This window comes from Lytechinus variegatus, chromosome 5 (genome assembly GCF_018143015.1).
Source record: "Lytechinus variegatus isolate NC3 chromosome 5, Lvar_3.0, whole genome shotgun sequence".
NCBI classification, from domain to species: Eukaryota; Metazoa; Echinodermata; class Echinoidea; order Temnopleuroida; family Toxopneustidae; genus Lytechinus; species Lytechinus variegatus.
Genome location: NC_054744.1, coordinates 5,187,101 through 5,208,989, shown reverse-complemented (window position 1 = coordinate 5,208,989; position 21,889 = coordinate 5,187,101). Strand labels below are relative to the sequence as shown.

At 36.0% G+C, this 21,889-nt stretch overlaps 1 protein-coding gene across 2 annotated transcripts in view; it reads left to right on the top strand.

The window, feature by feature from the left end:
* LOC121415126 (pregnancy zone protein-like) overlaps window positions 1-21,889 on the top strand; it is a 76,203-nt gene that overhangs the window by 10,171 nt on the left and 44,143 nt on the right. For both annotated transcript variants that reach the window (XM_041608227.1, XM_041608228.1), the window contains exons 3-14: window positions 4,203-4,371; window positions 5,287-5,339; window positions 5,723-5,909; window positions 7,398-7,485; window positions 8,245-8,338; window positions 8,658-8,784; window positions 9,415-9,524; window positions 11,426-11,614; window positions 12,688-12,912; window positions 14,022-14,112; window positions 17,806-17,988; window positions 19,817-20,052. In XM_041608227.1, the coding sequence (XP_041464161.1) occupies window positions 4,203-4,371; window positions 5,287-5,339; window positions 5,723-5,909; window positions 7,398-7,485; window positions 8,245-8,338; window positions 8,658-8,784; window positions 9,415-9,524; window positions 11,426-11,614; window positions 12,688-12,912; window positions 14,022-14,112; window positions 17,806-17,988; window positions 19,817-20,052 (1,752 nt within the window). The remainder of the gene's footprint in view (window positions 1-4,202; window positions 4,372-5,286; window positions 5,340-5,722; window positions 5,910-7,397; window positions 7,486-8,244; window positions 8,339-8,657; window positions 8,785-9,414; window positions 9,525-11,425; window positions 11,615-12,687; window positions 12,913-14,021; window positions 14,113-17,805; window positions 17,989-19,816; window positions 20,053-21,889) is intronic.

Below are 21,889 nucleotides of genomic sequence, written 5' to 3'. Positions count from 1 at the left end.
GAACTTGTTCAGGGCTCGTACAGTACATGTAGTGCCCGATAATGATTTTCCACACTCTTTAGGGCTGAGCTCCCAAAGATACGAGCATACAAAGTATTTTCTGTATACAGATGAGGTGTGATCAAAATTGCTAGCTCAGCATAGCACCCAAGCACCATCTGGTATACAGTATACAGTACTATGCTTTCTCATATCAATATCATTCATTTTTGTCTCGCCTGCATAGCAGAGCGAGACTGTAGGCGCCGCTTTTCCGACGGCGACGGCGGCGTCGTCAACATTGAAATCTTAACCAAGGTTAAGTTTTTGAAATGTCATCATAACTTAGAAAGTATATGGACCTAGTTCATGAAACTTGGACATAAGGGTGATCAAGTATTACTGAACACCCTGCATGAGTTTCAGGTCACATGACCAAGGTCAAAGTTCATTTAGGGTCAATGAACTTAGACAATGTTGGGGAATCAATTATCAACATCGAAATCTTAACCAAGGTTAAGTTTTTGAAATGTTGTCATAACTTCAAAAGTATATGGAACTAGTTCATAAGACTGAGACATAAAGGGTAATAGTGTATTACTGAATATCCTGCCTGAGTTTCACGTCACATGATTAAGGTCAAAGGTCACTTAAATGTAGGATCAACAAACTTTGGCCATGTTGGGGTTATTTGAGGAATCGTCATAACTTTGAATTTTTATGGATCTAGTTCATGAAACTTGGACATAAGAGCAACCATGTATCCCTGAATGTCATGTGCGAGTTTCAGGTCACATGATGGTCAAAGGTCACTAAAGGTCAATGAACTTTGGCCATATTGGGGGTATTTGTGGAATTGTCATCATAACTTTGAAATTTTATGGATCTAGTTCATGAAAAGTGGACATAAGAGCAGTCAAGTATCCTTGAACATCCTGTGCTAATTTCAGGTCACATGACCAAGGTCAAAGGTCATTTAGGGTCAACAAACTTTGGTAATGTTGGGGTATTTGTGGAATTGTCATCACAACTTTAAAAGTCTATGGATTTAGTTCATGAAACTTGGACATAAGAGCAGCAGTGTATCCCTGAATACCCTGTGTGTGTTTTAGGAACATGGCCAAGGTCAAAGGTAATTTAAAGGTCAATGAATTCTGGCAGTGTTGGCAGTATATGTTGAATTGGCATCATTAACTTAGGAAGTTTATGGTACTTGCTCATGAAACATCGACAAAAGGGTAATCAAGTATGAATGATAGTTTTGCACAATCCTTTTGTTACATGATCATGGTCAAAGGTCATGTTGGGTCAATGGACATAATATTTTATTATCTTTTATTATCTTGAATTAATGTTTTCTTCTGTGAATGATTATTCATTAGCTGTTTTCAAAGGAAGCACTGCTGCTATATTGAATTGCGTAATGCAGGCGAGACTGCCAGAGGCGTTCCACTTGTTTTTAACAATTTCTTTTCATTTTATACAATCTTTTAAGTAAACAAGAAAAATAAGAAAAAGCAGAATCAATTGAGCTTGCCAGCATTGCAAAATGTACAAATCTTCCCATTGTTTTTCACTCTAAAATGCAATTATTTTGTTTTCATTTGTTTGGATCAATAACAGCATTTTCTTCTATAATTAGAAAAAGTTAAGGATTATGAATAGTGGAGAAGTGGGTTGGCATGTTGAATTGTTGAAAGTGAAATACGGAAACTTTGTAATGCTACAGATTGGGACTTTGGTATCTAGTTATTATGACAGGATTTTACTCCAGGATATGCACTCCTCTTGTTTGGGAGACGACACAGAAATCCTCCATGGTGGAAACCTGTTAGCTTGGGTGTGAATTGTGCAATTAGACATGTTAAACAAATTAAGCTGTCCATTCAGACATGAAGGAGTGTTTCCAACCAAACGACTGCCCCGTCCTTGACTTATTTTGATATTTTCTTTTTTTACTTTCCATGGGAATTCCAACCCCTATGACTTCAGTTTAAGTGATTACATCTATGTCGCTGTCAGTTGAGGAAATGGATTGCATGAAATTGCATCTGCCTTAGACTTGATGACTGAATGTCAAAAACTTGGTTTAAAGTATTATTGTGTGAATTGATTTGTTTTAAACTTTTGATTTGATTTCCAACTCGTGCATGACTTTAATTAAAATGTTATGTTGCATCTGTAGAGAAAGCGGATTGTAAAAAAAAATCATCGGGAAAGGACTGGATTGATTGCTGAGTGTTCCAAAATCAGAAAAAGAATTGCTAATTGGTGTGTCCTGCTACGATTTGCAAAAAAAATTATTCTGATGTTTTAGGGATCCAGCTATTGCTCCTCCAGTACATTGAAGATCTGGGAAATCAATCTTGAAAACATTTTTTTTTTATTTGCCAAAGGTCTTGAATAATAATGGAATTTACCGCAGCACTATAAAATTAAAAAAAACTTTTAAAAAGTAATTTTAGGAAATAAGCCCTAACCTACATGTACATCAATTAAGAATCAATAATTTTGAATTAGCACCTTTAGTTTTGTACATGAATTTTCTCTAGACCAATGTATTTTCCTTACATGTATGATCTGTGCAGGGGCTGAGGGACGGTTTTTAAAGTGTGTGTGTATGGGGGGGGGTGAGACTGAGCCAAAAGTTGGAGGCTGAGTGTGGCTGACCATGCAAAAAATCACAATCAGATTGTTGTTTTTGTAAACCGTTTTTGAAAAAAGTTGAAGGGGGGGGGGGGGGCTGAAGCAGGGCCCCCAGCCCTCCCCTTGGTTCTTCGGCCCCTGACATGTTAAGCTATTAGAGTTCACTAGCCGGTCATGGCATATTGGAACCAGTTGATCTACAGATGACCTTGCCTTTTAAATTTGTTTGTTAGTTTCAATTTAGGTGAAATCCTGAAATGGCTTTGAATAGTGAGATAACTGTGGGACTAATCATTAAATAATGTTTTTGTTGTCTCATTGTTATTTCCTGCGAGGAAATGCAGTCAATGGTGCTCAGTTGCTTTTCGTGATAGGAAAGTAGAATGTTTTCATCACCTCATAATTGCTTCAGTGTTGCTAATTTATACAACCTGCAATTATTTCACAATGTTATATGTGTAGGGAAGTGCAAAATCCTTACATATTACAGTAGTACGGTGTGCAAGACAAGAAAAAGGAAGTTCTATACATTTTTGCACAGCTGAAACAACAGAATACATACATGTAACAGTAGATATTTTCTTTTTCCTTTTTTTTTAATCAAGTTTAGTTTTCCTATAAAGGTGGAAAGTCATAGGGGATAGTTGGTGTGTCTTGAGTAGAAGAAATTAAAGGGATGCTCCAGGCTGAAGATATTTATATCTCAATAAATAGAGTAAATTTCACAAAGCAAAATGCAGAAAACTGGATCAAAATCGGATAACAAATAACAAAGTTATTGAATTTTAAAGATTTGCATTATTCCGGTGAAACAGTTCTAGGCATGTCTTTATGAATATTCATTAGGTGGGCTGATGATGTCATATCCCCACATGTTCCCTTGTATTTCTTTATCTGAATTCGGGTTTATTCAACATTTTTCTACCAAGAACTAAAACAATAGGATTGTCAACTGATTGCATTGTCACTTAGTGCATTAGTTAATTATTGCCGCAACTTATTTCACCATAATGGAGACACATCATTTACACATGTATGAAAAAATGAAAAATTTACAGTATGATTTCATGTAAGAACATATATAAGAAAAAGGAAAGTGGGGATGTGACATCATCAGTCCACCCAATGAATGTTCATGATGATGTGCATATAACTGTTTTCACAAAATGTTGATAAACTTAAAAATTCAATAACTTTGTTATTTGTTATCTGATTTTGATGAAATTTTCAGCATTTTGCTTTGTGAATTTTACTCTATTTATTTAGATATGAAAATTTTTCGCCCGGACTATCCCTTTAAGCTTTAATTGAAACGTTAAACTGATTTTCTTTATATGTGACATGATAGTGATAACATTGAATAAAAGATGTGAAAGAACTTGAAAAATGTTCACCCACTTATCTTACTTGGATATAATCTGTAAGGTACCTAGTCTGTGAGCTACATATACATGCGTATTTCAATTTAGTAGTGGGAGGGCATTTTCTCAGTTTTGATAGACTTATAGATTCATATATTGTGTTATAATGACTGTCCTGAAAAATAAGACATTATTTTATCGTTTGTATTGTAATAGGTGCCTATGGTCAGAGAAAATAGGCAACGATGCAAGCTAATCGTGGACGTCAGAAGCATGCCGGACTCCGAAGAATCATGCAACCGCTCCAAGTCTGTGATGGTCACCAATGATAATTTACAAACCCTTATTCAAACTGACAAGCCCATCTACAAGCCTGGTCAACCAGGTAGGTTGCAAGAGAGAGGGGGGGGGGGGGCTTATGGTGAATTCGCCCCCAAAATGCCCCTTAGCGGCTAGACCCCCCAGGAAAAGTAAAAAATAACCCCTGGTTCCGATGCATGAAACTTTTTACCTGAAAAAACTCAGGTTGTTTTTTACCAGAGTTTTTGACCTGTGTTAAAGTCAATAGCAGAAATCAGACTAACCTTAGTTTTCAGTTTTTATCAGAGTTTTCTCGGGTAAAAAGTTTTATGCAACGGGCCCCTGAAGTTGCCATCAGTTTGTATGGAAACAGTAATACAGGGATACTTGTTAGTGAACTACGAATATATCCTAAGAAAAAAAATATATATACATGTATGCTTGGTAGGTTGACTAACAAACTTGGGCACATATATTTAAAAAAAATTTATTAGATTTTGTTTTCGACTTACCCGGCATGTTAGATCAATCCATACAGCTGTAAGAGGGCTTAAAAAACACCTAGCTTTTGGCTGTACCAATCCACAATTATGTTTAAATTTGCTTCTTCAGTTTGATATAATTGACATCTATATATGCTGTTTGCGCTAATAATGTAACTTGCTATTGTTATGTATCGTTCATGTTTGAGTGGCTCTGCTTGAGTATTTATTTGTATTTTTCTGGGCTACAAAATGATATTATTCAATAATTTATATTACATGTATAACATTTTTGTATGGTGCTATTGTATGTTTAAGTGTTTATAAAACACCTAAAGTGTTTATAAAACACCTGAAGTGTTTATAAAATGATAGCTTGCAAGTAGGGACTTATCATGAATGAAATCCAATGCAAATTGTTCTTCATAAAATGTGTAGGAGTTTTCTTGAATTTAAGATTTTCTTTAATAGATGAAATGAATAATTATGCTTCTGCTTTCATTCTTTTTTTCCAACAGTCAAATTCAGGATGATGTCTGTAGATAAGGATTTTAAGCCATCCACGGCAACAGTAAGTATGTTTTCCAACATTTTAGTTTGGTATATACATGTAAGTGCTGTCACCTGCCAGGTAGAATCAATTGCAGTGTGATTTGGTGATAATTCTGACAGTATTCATTTTCAATTTTAAATATATTCACCTTTCATTTGAGCAAATTTAATCAAGAATTTGCTAAAATATAAATTATTATTGTGTCCCCCTGTGTTGGCGTCATTCATTCCATTTCAAGTAGGAGCACACAAGTAAAAATGCAATTATATACATGCACACAATGTGAAGGACCTTGTGTTTTAATATTGAGCTTGTATGTGGGGAGGCACCTAAATGCTTACTTTATCTGTTAAAAATCTCTCTTGATATAATATGAATTTGATTGACTCCCTTTTGCACAGGTGCCATTGATCTACATAGAAACCCCGAATGACATTAGGCTGGCCCAGTGGGTTGATGTTGAACCCAATAGGGGTTTGGTTGACCTGGACTTCCCGATGACCTCTGAACCCCTGCTCGGAGATTGGACAATTAAGGTGGAGTTTGAAGATCGGAAGGCAGAGAGAACCTTCAGAGTCGAGGAGTACGGTAAGATCCACATTCCTCATACGTTTTTGTAGGTGACGTATATACAGTGCGTCCCAGAATAAACGAAACCGAGATTTAGCGATCATTTTATTATAACTTAATCATAAATAGAATAGACAAATGACCTACCAATTTAAAGCTTAGAATCTCCTCTTTCATCTGATATTACTTAGGTTATTTCTTATTCACGCATGAGTGAGCAAAAACAATTTGAAGAAAGGATACTAAAAACTCATTTGGCAGGGGGTATCTGGGTTCCAAAAAGAAAACCACATTTCTGAAAAGTTCAATATCTGCTCTTTAATTTGGTACCTCAATTACAGAAAATGGTCAAGAAATAAAAAAGTTCTGGTCATTTGAAATAAGGCTTGTATTTCCATAATTTCATGAGATAAAAGTGTTTTCATCGGTTTCCCACAGAAGCTTTCGCATGGTGAACAAAAGATTTAATGCATGGCTGATCGTCAACAAAACAGTGTCGAGTGAGTTTGAAAGCCAGCCTGGAGCTTCATTTTATGAAATTATTGAAATTCAAGCCTTATTTCAAATGACCAGAACTTTGTTATTTCTTGACCATTTTCTGTAATTTAGGTATCAAATTAAAGAGCAGATATTGAACTTTTCAAAAATATGGTTTTCTTTTTGAAACCCAGATACCCCCCGCCAAATGAGTTTTTGATATCCTTTCTTCAAATTGTATTTGCTCACTCATGCGTGAATGAAAAATAATCTAAGTAATATCAGATGAAAGAGGAGATTCTAAGCTTTAAATTGGTAGGTCATTTGTCTATTTTCCTTATGATTAAGTTATGATAAATGATCGCTAAATCTCGGTTTCGTTTTTTCTGGGACGCACTGTATATATGGAAGAGAATATTCTTTCTCAGAGTCTTATACCTCAGTCGCATAATTTGCTATACTGCTGTGGCCGTACGGCGAGATGAAAGCAGCCGTTACAACATTTTTTTTGTACCAGCTCTACGTATAGGTGGTTTGAATTAAAATGAATAAAACAATTGTTTTTCGACTCACCATACAGCCGCCGTAGGGGAAATGCGACTGCGCCATCACTCTTACAGTGACGTCATTTTTTCATTATTCTTTTTCTTGTTACTATTTTCTTTTGCTTTCTGAATGCTTTTCTTTTATTCTTGTTATTGATGCGTTATTTTTCATTCCTTATTCTTTATAATTGCCATATTTTCTTGTGGTTGGTTTATAAGAAGCAATGAACAATATAAATTCTGGCAATGCCATCAAACATATTTATTTTTTATTTCAATTACAGGTGTGTATATTTCATAAATTTTCCAACCACAGTACTGACAAAATGTAACAAGATCCCCATCAAGAGTTGTCCTGCACAATTTTTTTCTTTGTACCTATTTCAGGCATGGAAATGAAATGATGTTTTTTTTTTATCCTACAATATTAAAAAAGGTGGCGAAGGCAAAGTAATTTATTACCAATATGATTTTGTCTTTAAAGTGCTCCCCAAATTTGAGATCACAGTTGAATCGAAGCCTTCTTACATCTTGCTCACTGACACCTCCATTGATGTCAAAATCTGTGCCCGGTAAGTTCCCATCTACTAAAGATCACCCATGTGTAGATTTCTGTATACATGTGTAAGGATAAATTCTCTTGGTTTATCCTAGAGATAGTCTACATGTATATACATGTACCACATGGCTACACTCATTTGGTCTAATGCCCAGTCGGTCCAATTTCCACTTGGTCTTAATTTTTTCTGTGGAAGTTAGGTTCATTAACAGTTTATCTAAACCATATTTAGATTGTTTCAATGGTGTCAGATGAAGTGGACATTAAAGAAAGTAATAACATTTTAAAATATTGCTTAATTTCACAGAGCATTTATATGCACATCCTGGACAGTATGTAAATGAGGGAACTGGTGACATCACTCACTCACTATTTCTTATACATTTTAGTATATAAGATATGAAATATTCTAATTTTCTCCTCATTGTCCTGTGAAACAAAGTTGTATTTCTCCATGACCATGTGAAATTACAATTGTTTAACATGTTGTGGTTCAGCCAAGTTGGTCCTTATTGTCTAATCTGTAAAACTTGAATATTGTTTAATTCAAACAATGAAAAAAACTTTAAAATGTCATAACTTTCTTATTTTGCATCCGATTTTGATACAATTTTCAGCCTTCTGCTTGTCTGATTTTTCTCTATTGATTTAAATCAACGTTTTTCTAAGGTGGACTTGACTTTTAAGCGTTGGAAATGAATTGATGGCTGATGTGTATTTTATTGAAGAGCATGCTTGAATTTGTTTTGTATCTTGTTCTTCTGCCTCCAAGATACACTTATGGCCAACCAGTGCGAGGAAACATGATGATAAAAGCCGAGGTCTCCAGCTATCGCAACAGCAGACCAATCTCCCTTTACGAGGAGGTAAGATAATTCCCATTATTTTGTTTTCATTCCATATATATATCCATTTCCAGCAATAGAAAATAGATGTGATGAATACAGGAGACAACATAAATCCACGTAATCGTAAATGTAAGTACTCACACAACACAACAGACGTAAGAAATGCATAGAGTTTGGATACATTGGGGAATACTGAAAAGTTGGGCTTGTAGAGTCTTCTGATTGCTTGCTTACGAGCATACCTGCTTCCTTTAGTAATCACGTAAAACATCACCACCACCATCACGTTTTTTTTTATGTACCTCCTTTGTCTCATTTTCTCAATTTTTTTTCATAGGAGACTGGCAGTGATGGCTGTACCACTCTTGCTGTAGACCTGACTGTATTTGAGTTGAGATCATACAGACACTCCACATGGAACGCCAAGCTCAAAATCAAAGTCGATGTAACAGATGCTGTCACAGGTAAAGCTTGTTGATGCCTCGGTCAATATCATATGAAACTTCAGATTAGAAACTTAGTTCTTAAACTGGCCAATTGTCAAAGCCTTTGACTCTGTGAATTTCTAATCTTTGTATTTTGTCAGTCCATCTGACTGCAGAAAATAGCACTGGTCACGTCCTGGTTGGTGGACCTGGCAATTCAAATTCGAATCAGCTTGTAATTGATTACAACGCAGTTGGAGAATTCAAGCTTTGTTTTGTAAAATTTTGTTGGTGAATCTTTCAGTTACTCTGCTAATGTTGCTAATGTGAGTTGGGGGCATTTTGGTCTAGTGGTGGAGGCTCCTGTCTTTTAATCTTAGGGACGTGGGTTCGATTCCCCACCATGGTGTATTTTCCTTCGTCAAGAAATTCACCCACATTGTGCTGCACTCAACCCAGGTGAGGTAAATGGGTACCGCAGGAAGTAATTCCTCAGAAAGCTGTGAGCACCGGAATTGGTAGAATAGCTTAGCCAGGGTAATATAGGAGTGCCTTGAAAACCTATTGGTGGATACATGTATGTGCGCTATGCAAATCCTATGATATTTATACATTTATTATCAATGCATGTGAAAACACCCTGTTATTTCAATCCTTCATTCATTATAGGTGAATCTTTGAGTCACACTGCTGATGTTGCTAAAGTGAGTAATGATGCATTATCGATCCGTGTGAACACGCCCTCGACATTCAAACCTGGAGTACCCTTCTACGGCACTGTAAGTATCAAAGATTCTCCATCTTAACGCCACCGCACACCTTACGACCCAACTGGTCTACGACTGGCTTGCGACTGAGTGAGGGGAGATGTGACGTCACAGCTCTTGTCAGCGTAAGAGTCGCAGTCCGGTCAGAACGGATCAGAAAAAAGTCGCAAGGAAATTCTTGAGGATTTGACATGTCAAATCCTTATGACTGAATCGCAAGCTTAATCCAACTTCCAGCCAATCAGACAGCAGAGTTGCACGACGCGTATATGACATCGCGCATACGCTGTACTAAGCGCCATTTTCTCAGTTGCTATGGCAAAAAGCGCATGCGTGAGTCACAGACAGCATGGTAGTCGGATCGCAAGGTGTGCGGTGTCGAGGCTTATAACTACCTTGCGATTCATCTCTACTCACTCAGTCGCAAGCCAGTCGTAAGGTGTACGGTGGCCTTTAAGTTTCATGTTTGCCCAACTCCCAAAGATATATGCTGTACAATCAATAAAGCTCATTTTGCGTATTGATCCAAATGTGCAAGTTGCTATCCCAATTTTACTATTATTTGATCAAATGAACTTACATACACATACTGTACCCTCACAGATTTATGATGTGAAGGATATAAAACAAATGTCTTCTTCTTCCATGAGAGAGCATTGCTTTTGTAGAGTATTGTCTTACTAGCACAGATAATGGTCTGCAGTCTCAGGAACGTGTGCAAACCTCTCTCAACTACACTGTATATAAAGCCACTACACCTTACGACTGTTCATGATCCGATTCTGGAACAAATCGCATTTTGCTCATTTTCTGAAAATGTGAATGGAACATATCATTTTATTTGAGGTTAGAATTAATAGAAAGAATACTAATATAACCATTTTGAAAGATTGCAATCTTTTATTTTGGAGTAAAGGCCAAATTAGTTTCAAATCGTAGCCAATCGTACGACTGCTATGACGTCATTACGACTAGATATTAAATTCGCTTTTATTCTAAGAAGGATGATAGCATAGTCACAGATTTGAACATAGGTATTCGTTCGATGATTTAGAACATTACACAGTAAGATATTCCAAGTCTCAATGTTAGCATCAAATTCTACTACATTTTATTCCGAAATCGGGTCGCAGACCAATCGTAAGGTGTGCAGTCGCCTTAACTCCTTTAGCTATTTGAAGATACAGTATGTGATTTTTATTGATAGTGTATTCTATTGATATTAATCACATATGTTGCCAACTTTATCCATACTGTGCTCTTTAAGCAATTACGGCCACCAATCTAAGTCAGGGAAATGATATCCAAGTCCTCTGGAAGCGCATAGACATTAAAATCATAATGTGATATGCGCTATACAAAAACTGTCGATTATTATCAAAAAGTGTTCATTTGGTGTACAAAAATCTGCTGGCTTTGTGTGGTACGAATGTTAAAAGTAGTGGTTTCAATGTCTAATAATTCTTCCACGTTTTTGTTTGGGGGGGGGGGTGATTCAGCTGTCCTTTAAGAGTAGGAACGTCGGCAGTACATAAGTTGGGGAATGGTGGTACGTGTTGATTACAGCGTGGGTGTGTTGGTAATGGTTGAGCAGTAGTCTTGCTATTAAAAGGCAGTGAGGGGTGATGATTTTTTTCTCTCCGCTCCATGACCGCTCCAACAATGCTCGGGCGGTGTGACCATGCCTTTACATTATGCTGAACCTAAAACTCTACTACGATCCTAACTCTAACCCTTTGCCCTCTGAGATGTAAAGCCTGGAGCAAATGTCACAGGAGCATATGTCGTGTCACCCAAAACACCCCCTAAACCACTACCTTTTCCTTGCAATGTGTCACAAATTAAATCCCATTGGTAAAGCAAATAAATTGAACAACTTTTAACTTGCACGATTCCTGCACGATTTTTCCCAGGTTAATGTGAACTACCCTGATGGGACGCCGGCTGGAGACAAATTCATCATGCTCAGCGCAAAAGCTCAAGAGACCGGAAACTATCGCTACAAACCCATCTTTTCTGAGAATTTTACCAGCCCTGCCAGTGGAGTCATCGAATTCACCATCCCGGATATCGACATCAAAACCACAAGCTTGTCAATCAATGTGAGTGTTCAGGGGGCTATTTCATAGAGAAATAAGTGTGACTCTTGGGGGATGTTGCAAGAAATTATTTGCAGTCAGTCACAAATTTACAAGTGATGGATCAAATTTAAGTAATCAATTTATAGTTATTGATTCAAGAAGCAGACCTGGGCCCCCGTCTTAAAAAGAGTTACGATTGATCCAATCAATCTTAACTCTTTTGAAATCCATCAGTGTCATAATTGTTTCTACAGAAAAAATCCTTGAAAAAAGTCTTACCTCTTCTAAAGATAGTATTGTGGTTTTATGAACCTTTTATCTTCTTTTCTCTCTTTTGACATGAACTGATGTACAATCTTATTGCATGTCTTTTTCCAAAGTGATTTTATCTTGCTTCCTATGACCAAAATTAGGGTTGATATATAAAAAATATCGACCCTGTTTTTGGTCATTCCACTGTGAGAAATTTGCTTTCCCAATTCGGATAACTTTGGTCTTTACTTCAAAACACCTGCCCGACTCTAAATTTTACTTGCCCCGGGCAATCGGGCAAGTGCTAATATAGCACCCTGCTTCAAACCAGAGTTTAAAGTTAAATACCAGTTTTGCTAACGTTTTGCTAACGATATCAAAATGAGTTTGAACAGAATCCAATGAAATTAACACCCAAGTGTTTGTATGTATGAATATGAAATATGTGCCAAATAGCTCTGCAAGAAAATGTGTAATTGCTGAGAAATGAGCAAAATAAGCGCAGAATTCCATCAAATGTCCGGTATTATTTGAAGCAATGTTAATGCGCTGTCCCTCATTTGCTTTTGTGTGTTAGTGGTCATCAGAATTATCTGTTTTGAGCCACGATTAACAAAGATAAGTTTGAATTAGTGTACCAGATGTATATGTATGATAATAAGGGGACAATTAACCTTCATTTAAAATACTTTCTCATGAAAAAATCGCTTGCTGCAACTACATGTACTGTCTTTTACCTTTGAATTAAGCAGAGTTCAGAATACGGGCCAATGTACTCAAAAGAATAGTGAATTCTAACCTGTTTGGAGATGTTCTAAACCATGTTTTGTTGTACATTGCAGGCCGAGGCACCCGGCTACAGTGACCGAGACAGCGCCAACAATACCCAGTACTTAATCTACAACCCTTACGATATCGCGAGCCTCAGTGCACAGTACTCGCCGAGCGGCAGCTTCATCCAGATCGAGCCAATCAGAGAGAAGCTCGTTCCAGGATCAACGCAGAACCTGAACATTTTCTTCACAACCGACACGGCCGAGGCAGAGGACTTGCCATTTCAGTTTGTGGTGAGTAAAGGAAAGAGTATATTAGTTGCCTTTTTTGAAGGTAATTAGCTGTATGCTGTTACTAAATATAATAATTATTTTTCAGATTTTTATTGAGCTTGACAAAGGATATGTCGAGATTGATCAGCACACAATAATGATAATTATTATTGTTGTTGTTGTTATTATTACATATAACAGCGCTTTTTCCATAAGGCCAAAAGTGCTTACAATAAAAATGATTAAAAAAAAATTATATAAAATTAAAACCATTAAATTACAAACTACTTGATTGAATATAGAAATACTTCAGTGAGAGCTTACCAAAAAAAAGAGAAAACAAGCTTTGAAGTGAAGGGTGAATTCACTAAAGTATAAGATGTGCACAAAGTGTAGACTCTGTTAGACTTGAAAGAAGTAGTCTAAGAAAAACTTGTGTATATTGTATTTTAGTTAACATCACAACTTCAAATACCCACATTATGAAAGAGTTACTCTTTCATTAAGCTTATTTTGTATATTGCTTTGTATCTATTTTAATTTTGTGGTTATGAAATTAAATTTTCAAATCTTTACTTCTGGAATATACCAAGTGATTGTTTTAGCTGTTTTATTGATTTTGTTTTGCTGGACACATATAACCTTTTCATTGTTGTTAATTCTGCCTTATACTTTTATTGATTTTGGCAAATCTGCCACGTGTGTCCATATTGAAAAATTCAAGAAGATGTTGTGTAATATACATGTAGTTTTGCTCTGGTAAGATGAAGGCATAAAGCCCAGGGGCCCATCTTACAAAGAGTTGTGATTGATCTGATCAATCACAACTATGGAAAGCCTAGGGAAAGTCGACTTATAAAATGCTTGTTTGTTAAAAAATTCATTGATTTCTTGACAATGTGGTGTATTCTCCTTTGTATACAAAGGACACTTTGCAAATTTCCTGTAAAAAAAAAATATGACACTGATGGATTTCCATAGAGTTACGACTGATTGGATCAATCATAACTCTTTGTAAGACGGTGCCAAGAACTTATCTAGTTTGTATCATAACCTACATGTACATGTATAATCTACCCTTTAGAGTTTTGATTGATATTTACTGAATATGTCTTTGTTTCTTTGCACAGTTCATGTCGCTTGGTGACCTACTAGATGTCCCTGTCTCAGAAGCATTATCAAGGAGGAGGAGACAAGTGAATGGGGATGGGGAAGGAAACGGTAAGGAATTGAGTATCTGCTCTGCTTGTTTTGCTTGGCCAGGGTCTCATAAAAGCCACCGCACACCTTACGACTCTCCGCGATCAGATTTGGAACAAATCACATTTTGCTCATTTTCCGAAAATGTGAATGGAACATATCACTTTATTTGAGGTTAAAATTAATTGAAAGAATACTAATATTTTAACCATTTTGAAAGATTGCATGCCTTTATTTTGGAGTAAAGGCCAATTCAGTTTCAAATCGTAGCTTATTGTACGACCGCTATGACGTTATTACTCCTCGATGTCAAATTCGCTTTTATTCTAAGAAGAATGATACATGTAGCATAGTCACAGATTTGAACATATTAGGTATTCGTACGATGAATTAGAATTCCAACTCTCAATATTGGCATCAAATTCTACTACATTTTATTCTGAAATCTGGTCGCAGACCAATTGTATGGTGTGACGTCGCCTTAACACAATTGATCTTACGCTTGATTTTCACAATTGATTGTATATTGTATTCAAAATGTTCTACAATCATTGTTAAGCTTTGTGTTATGGGCCCCTGGCGTCCTTTAGCAAGGTGTCAATCCACACTTTGCCCCTCTCCACCCAGGTGTTATTACCGGTAGGATGAGATTGCCTACGTAGTATGCCTTGCAATTGAGTCTTGTAACTCTTTTCAGAATGCTCCCAGGAAGTGGAGAAAGTGTTCATTGTGCATTATGTTAAGTCATAAGAAGGAAGGAAAAGATGCTTTATATATTAAAAATTACAGACCCATTACGTTATTAAATGTAGACTACAAAATATTATCCAAGGTTTTGGCAGCAAGGATCAAACAGGTTTTAAACGAAATAATTCATTATGATCAGGTGGGATACATAAAAGATAGAAATATTGGGGAAGCAGTTCGACTAATAGAAGATGTATTATTTTACTCTAGACATTACTTGAAGCAAGGACAAGGATTTTTGATTGCGGTAGATTTTGAAAAAGCGTTTGACTCTGTTTCTCATCAATACTTATTGAAAGCACTCAATTTTTTTGGTTTTGGGGAGTCATTCTGTTCTTGGGTGAAAATACTATATAAGGATATAAGTAGTTGTGTTATGAATGGTGGGTATTCCACCGGTTACTTTAATGTAGAAAGAGGGGTCAGACAAGGTGACCCACTTTCGCCCTATTTGTTTTTGATTGCAATAGAATTACTGGCACATGAAATAAGAAGGGACAAAATGATTAAAGGGATAAGTTTGGGGGAGCATGAAATAAGACAGGTCTTGTATGCCGATGATATGACAATTTTTTTGAAAGACATGGATTCAATAAAAAGGTTGCATTATATTTTTGAAGAATTTGAAAAAGTCAGTGGCTTAAAGGTAAATATGGACAAGACACATTTTATGTACATGGGTAAGGAAAATGGAAAAACAAATGACCCTGTATATGTATTTGGCAAATATGTTAGGGAAGTTAAAATTTTAGGAGTAATATTTTCAGTTGACTTTAGATTAAAAGATGATCTGAACTATAAAGAAATATTAAGTAAAATAAAAAAGCTTTTAGGTTGGTGGAAACAACGAGACTTGACTATTATGGGAAAAATACATTTATTGAAAACATATGCATTGACAAAGTTAAATTATGTTTCATCCATCCTTGTTGTCCCCTCATGGGTGTATATAGAAATCGAGAAATTATCATTTGATTTTATATGGGGAGGGAAAGATCGTATTAAAAGAAAAATTATGTATCAGAATTATAATTGTGGTGGGGTTAAAATGATAAATTTTGAAATATTTGTTAGAACGCAGCGTATAATGTGGGTAAAAAGACTTTTGTATGGAGAAAGAAATCTGGGGTGGAAGTTATTTTTTGATTATTCCCTAAGTTCAGTTGGAGGAAGGTTAATTTTTCTATGTGATTATGAAATGAAAAAGATAAAAAGTAAGTTGAATATTCCATCTTATTATTTGGAAATGCTAGATGCTTGGCAAAAGATTGATAATTTAAGACATTTCAATGGTTCTAAAAATCCAATCATTTTCAATAATAAGAATATTTGTATAAAAAATAAAATGATATTTGATAAAGATTTATTAGAACGAGGGTTAATTAAGGTTGAACATATCATTGACAATGGACATGTTAAACCAGTCGCATATTTTTTGAACCTTGGTATGGGAAGTGATCTTTTGTTTATAATAGGTGAAATATATCATGCAATTCCAAGTGATTGGAGAAATGATTTAGGTTCGATACAATTTTGTGACATAGACTTAATTAATTATAATATAAACTTGCTTCTGTTGGGGAGGGAAATTAGCTTTAAGGAGGTATTATCAAGAAAAATATATGAATATTTTATTAAAGAATTGCAAAAGTCATATGATTTACAGATAAGAGATGGACAAAATAATTATAATTATACAGAGAAAGAAATTAGTGAATGTTTTTTTAGACCCAGAATAACATTATTAATTGGAAGACAGAGGGAATTTCAATTTAAGCTTCTGCATGGGGCAATTTACACTAAAGTTAATTTGTTTAGATTTGGATTTGTTGAAGATAATCTCTGTTCGTACTGTAAACTGGAAACGGAAACATATTCACATATATTTTTGTCTTGCTTAAAGGTCAAACTGATATGGGAAACTTTGATACAGCGATTTGAATTAGATGAAATAAAGGACTTGAATTGGCGGGATATATTTGTTGGTTTGTCAGGCAATACAAATAGAATAAAAAGTTGTAATACTATTATCTTTATGGTAAAATATATATTATTTATATTTAGAAAGGAGGGGGTTTTACCAACCATTGACGATATACATAAACTTATTTTAGAATATAAGGATCAAGAAAAGAAAATAGCTATTAAAATGGGGAAATTAGGGCGGCACTTGCAAAAATGGGAAACAGTAAAATTGTGACAAGGTTAAGTTGTAAGTCTTTATTTACTTTCAATATATGTAATGCTTCTCCCGTGAGCTTGTTATATTCAAAATTTTTCATCGAATTGTTTTGTACTTTTAAACATGATTTATTTATAATGAGTGTGAGCAGATCTTCTGGGCAGTGTTGTGTTGGGTGTGTGTGTTTGGGTGTTTTTTTGTGGTGGGGGGGGGGGAAGTTTGGTCTTTAAGCATTTTTATAATAACTGATTTCATTGTTGATTTTTTTTTTTTTTAAGATATATATGACTCATGATTTTGTTAAGTTAGTGGAAAAAAGTGAAAATATGAAGTGTAAAGTATTATATATGATTTGAAATGTTAAATTGAAATGTTATGTTCATGAAATCAGAATAAAAACATTATTCAAAACAAAAAAAAAATGTCAGGATTCGATGACTGGGGTAATAATCTGTAAAGCATTTATGATGTATTAAGCACTATTTAAAAGCGTAATATTATTGATATTATCATTAGTATTTGTTGCTTCTTAATTTACAGAGTAGATGCTTGGTTGACTTATAATTCGAAATGTATCTCAAAAGGGTTAAATGAACAGTAGATAAGGATAACATGGCTGCCATTAGGCTGTAATAAAGATATACATGTATATTCCCATGGGCCACAAGCAGTTTGTCTGCTTATTAGATTTTGCCATACGAGAGTTAAACTCATTCTACTGTCAACTTGGTCTCATTGCCATTTGATCCATGTCCATTATATTTCTCTTTCATCCCTGATGGTAGCTAATGAGTGTGAAGGTGATCTGGTATTCAACAGCTGCTCTTCCGCCTGTCCGCTAATCTGTGGTCAGAACGTTAGCGAGATCTGTACCCTTCAGTGCGTCATTGGATGCGCGTGTCCAAACGGACTCTACCGAGATTCGGTCAATGGCACCTCCTGTATGGCACTTGAGAACTGCACAACAGGTATAGACTTCTTTCGTAACAATAATTTTCCATTAATTTCATTTTATCTATTCCACCTTTATGTGTAAAAACTATAAAAACGTTTTATTTTTACAATGTGTTAATTAAGCCTGTCTCACACTGCGATTTGTTGCGATCTGAATTTCAAATAAATTGTGATAGCATTTGATATGGATATTCCAAGTAATAAAATATTACGGATCAGAGTTCAGAATAGTGGTAGGACTACTGAAATCGAAATTCAGTCCAGTTAGAGTCTCCCTAAATGAATAAAAACAAATTCAATTCCAACTCGTATTGACATCATCATCGGCTGCGACTTGAAGCCGATTTGGACTTTACTCCGACCATAGGGCTTGCCGCAAAGCAAAAATATGACTTTGACCTTAGTGACACAGTAATCGACGATCGGGTCGTAGACATTTGGACGCTTGTGTATCCCTCCATCCTCGTTGAGAGAATGTTTCAATGCCTGGATGTAGATTGCCTCTTTCACACCGCTCTCGTAGTACCGCGGTTCCCTGTCGAGCACTTGTACCTTGTTGATGTCCACGTGATGTCCAGGCGATTCAATGTGGATGTGCTGCGATACCTCAGAAGAAGTGGAGATAGGGCGTCGATGTTCAAGGTATCTGGTCAGACGGGAATGTTCTGTATCTCCAATGTAAGATTCTTGACTTAAGCCCTAAGTTGTCAGTCCTTGACCAGGAATCGGATAAATAGGACCAGTGATATCCTTCTTCTAATTTTTGTCCTTCGGAGCACCTAAGTACTGTCTTAAGGTTCTTATTGGTGTAGCAGTTCTGACTCTCGCCTTGTAATCAGAGGGTCGTGTGTTCGAATCCCACCATGGACTAGCGTCCTTTGGCAAGGCGTCAATCCACACTTTGCCACTCTTACCCAGGTGCTAACTGGGTACCGGCAGGAAACAACCGTCATTGTGGTTGGTTTAGTAAGTGTGCACCTAACAGGCTGCTTGGAATGCTATGAATCTAGTGACCGGGTAATAGTAATTGTGAAGCGCTTTGAGCAGTCGTATATTGATAAAGCGCTATATAAATGAATTATTATTTTATAGCACATCGTAACTTTGACTGTATTTAGTGCAGGAATATAGAAGAGGCTATTGTGTGTCTGCTACATTCCTGACCTGGTTCCCGTAACACAAAGGTTAGCGATTAATCGTATGCTTGATTTTCACGATCAATTGTGCATTGTAATCAATGCAATCAATCGTTAAAAAAAATGTTCTACGATGATTGCCAAGTTCTGTGTTACAGGCCCCCGATGTCAGAAATTATTTTACCACAAATCAATACGAAACAATTATCAGGCTTTATGCATGTGTTTATTAGTTGATAACGATTATGAAAATATCATGAAAATATTGCAGCAAAATAAGATGATGATCATCAATAACATGTTGAAAATAAAATCATTTTTCATTGGTGGACTGTTAAAAATTTGCATCTCTAAATTGATATTTTTTAGGAAAGGTCAGAAGAACCTGTATTTTAGAGTTTGTGGCACTGGTGGAAACTTCTTGAATGTCAGAAGACAGTCTTATATCTGTAATGTAAAAGAAGTATTTCTGGGCGAAAGAATGTTGCAACGTTTTCACTACTTTTGAATAGACCATTTTCTGGGCTGTCCTAATAATTGTCAAATTTTGAAATGTTAACAAGGTTAAAACAACCGATCTGTGTTATATATCATAAGGTCCCCAATCTCAAGCCCTTGCAATCCTTCAAAAATGAAAATTTGGACGAAACGTTCTGAAAGACACTAGTATGAAGCATTTGTTTCTTGATGTCTTATTCTTTTACAGAGGATGTAATTGCCGACTTAGAAGAACTATCACCGTTAATATGGATAAGCGACTTCCCCGACCCCGAACCTGTCAACATCACGGAGCCAGGTCAGCTACACAATATCCAGAGGTCATTTGAGGTCACGGCAGACATGAGTCCTATTACAAGCCTGTTGGTATACTACATTCGTGATGACGGGGAGGTCGTGGCAGATAGCATCACGTTCACTGTTGAAGAAACGTTTGCCAATGAGGTAAGTTGTCATTGTGTCCATGCCTCCCTTTTTTAATGAGGTGCGTAAATTGTTAACGACTGCATTACATGTAGTTGACATGATTGTGATGTATTCCATGTGTTCCAACTAGAATGGTTGTCTTGAGGGCATGTGACATATTTGGGAAGGATTTGTTATGCCTGTGTATTTGCAATTCCACCGTAGAATGCCTATAATGAATTGTAGAAGTGTCGTGGAGCAATGTGGCCCAGGGGATAAGGCTTCAGACTTTGAAATAGAGACTAATGGATTGGCCTCCCAGCCAAGGAGTGATTTCCTTCAGCAAGAAATTGTTCTATAGTGTGCTACACTCAACCCAGGTGAGACAAATGGGTACCTGGCATGAATGTATTCCTTGAAATACTTGTGTGCTCTATGAGGCTTGTCTGGCGAAAGCCTGCCAGGGTAGTAATATCCAAATCCCTTAGGAACTACATGGAAAGGATACATTATTTGTAGTATATGAGAAAAGAAAATTGTTCTTGTTTTCTATTATCATAATTATTATTATTATCAATATTCGTGTTATTATTATTGTCGTCATCATTGTAATCAACATCATTATGATCATCATCATCATTAACATCATAATCATCATCTCCATCATCTCCATCATCATCATCACCATCATCACCTTCATCATCATCATCATCATCACCATCATCACCTTCATCATCACCATCATCATCATCACCATTACCACCACCATCTCCATCATCATCATCATCACCATTACCACTAACATCACAATCATTGTCTCCATTATTACTGTAAAAGGGGGGTCCAGACATTTTCGCGGGTTGTTAAATTCGCGATCGGAAGATGTACGATACATTTCCACAGCATTTCAAAGAAGCAAAACTAGTGCAATTCATGTGCAAATCTACACTCCTCAAAGTCACCATGCTGATATGTGTTTTGTACATAAATATGTCCCAGTAAAAACAGTTACAAATTGTGGAAAAAGTGGCTTAAATTTCACTTTTTTAACCTTTACATCTAAAATTCATCATGCCACAGGATCTATAGGGTTAAGCAATCTTTGGAATTTGTGTTTGGTTCGATTCATTTTTCAAAAAGTTGGTAAAAAGTGCAAAATTGTGGAATTTTGTGAACAGAATGTTCACCTTCAAAATTCTTGTCATGTGACTTATGAATATTAATGACTATGCAAATAGCTATCATAACGTGTGTATAGAGTCAATCAGATGACAATACAATCAAATTGTTTCATGGAAAATACATTTTAATATTACAGTGAGTGTATAAATATTGAAAAAATAATGTTAGAAAATAGTTTAGGCCCCGATTTTGTTTGAGAAATTAAAAAAAGTGAAATTCTAGCTAAATTTTTGAATCACTAACTGTACTTTCTAAGCCTTATTTTTTGTACATATAGAGGTGCATATCGCCATTTTGTCATGCAGGATGTTTTCAATAGCAAAGCTTTGCTGTTGGGGGCATTGGCATTGACTTAAGAAATGTGACAATATTTTGCGTGTTGTTAAATTCACGGCCGATCGGCAATTCGCGAAATCCGCGAAAATAAAACCCCCGCGAAAATAACAGCTCCTACAGTATCATCATCTCTATTGTCGTCTTCATCATCATCATTATCATCATCACCTTCATCATCATCATCACCATCATCACCATCATCTCCATCATCATCATCTCCATCATCATCACCATCACCATTACCACCAACATCACTCCTAACATCACCACGAACATCACAATCATCATCTCCATTATCATCATCATCTCCATTGTCTTCATCATCATTATCATCATCGTCATCATCATCATCATCATC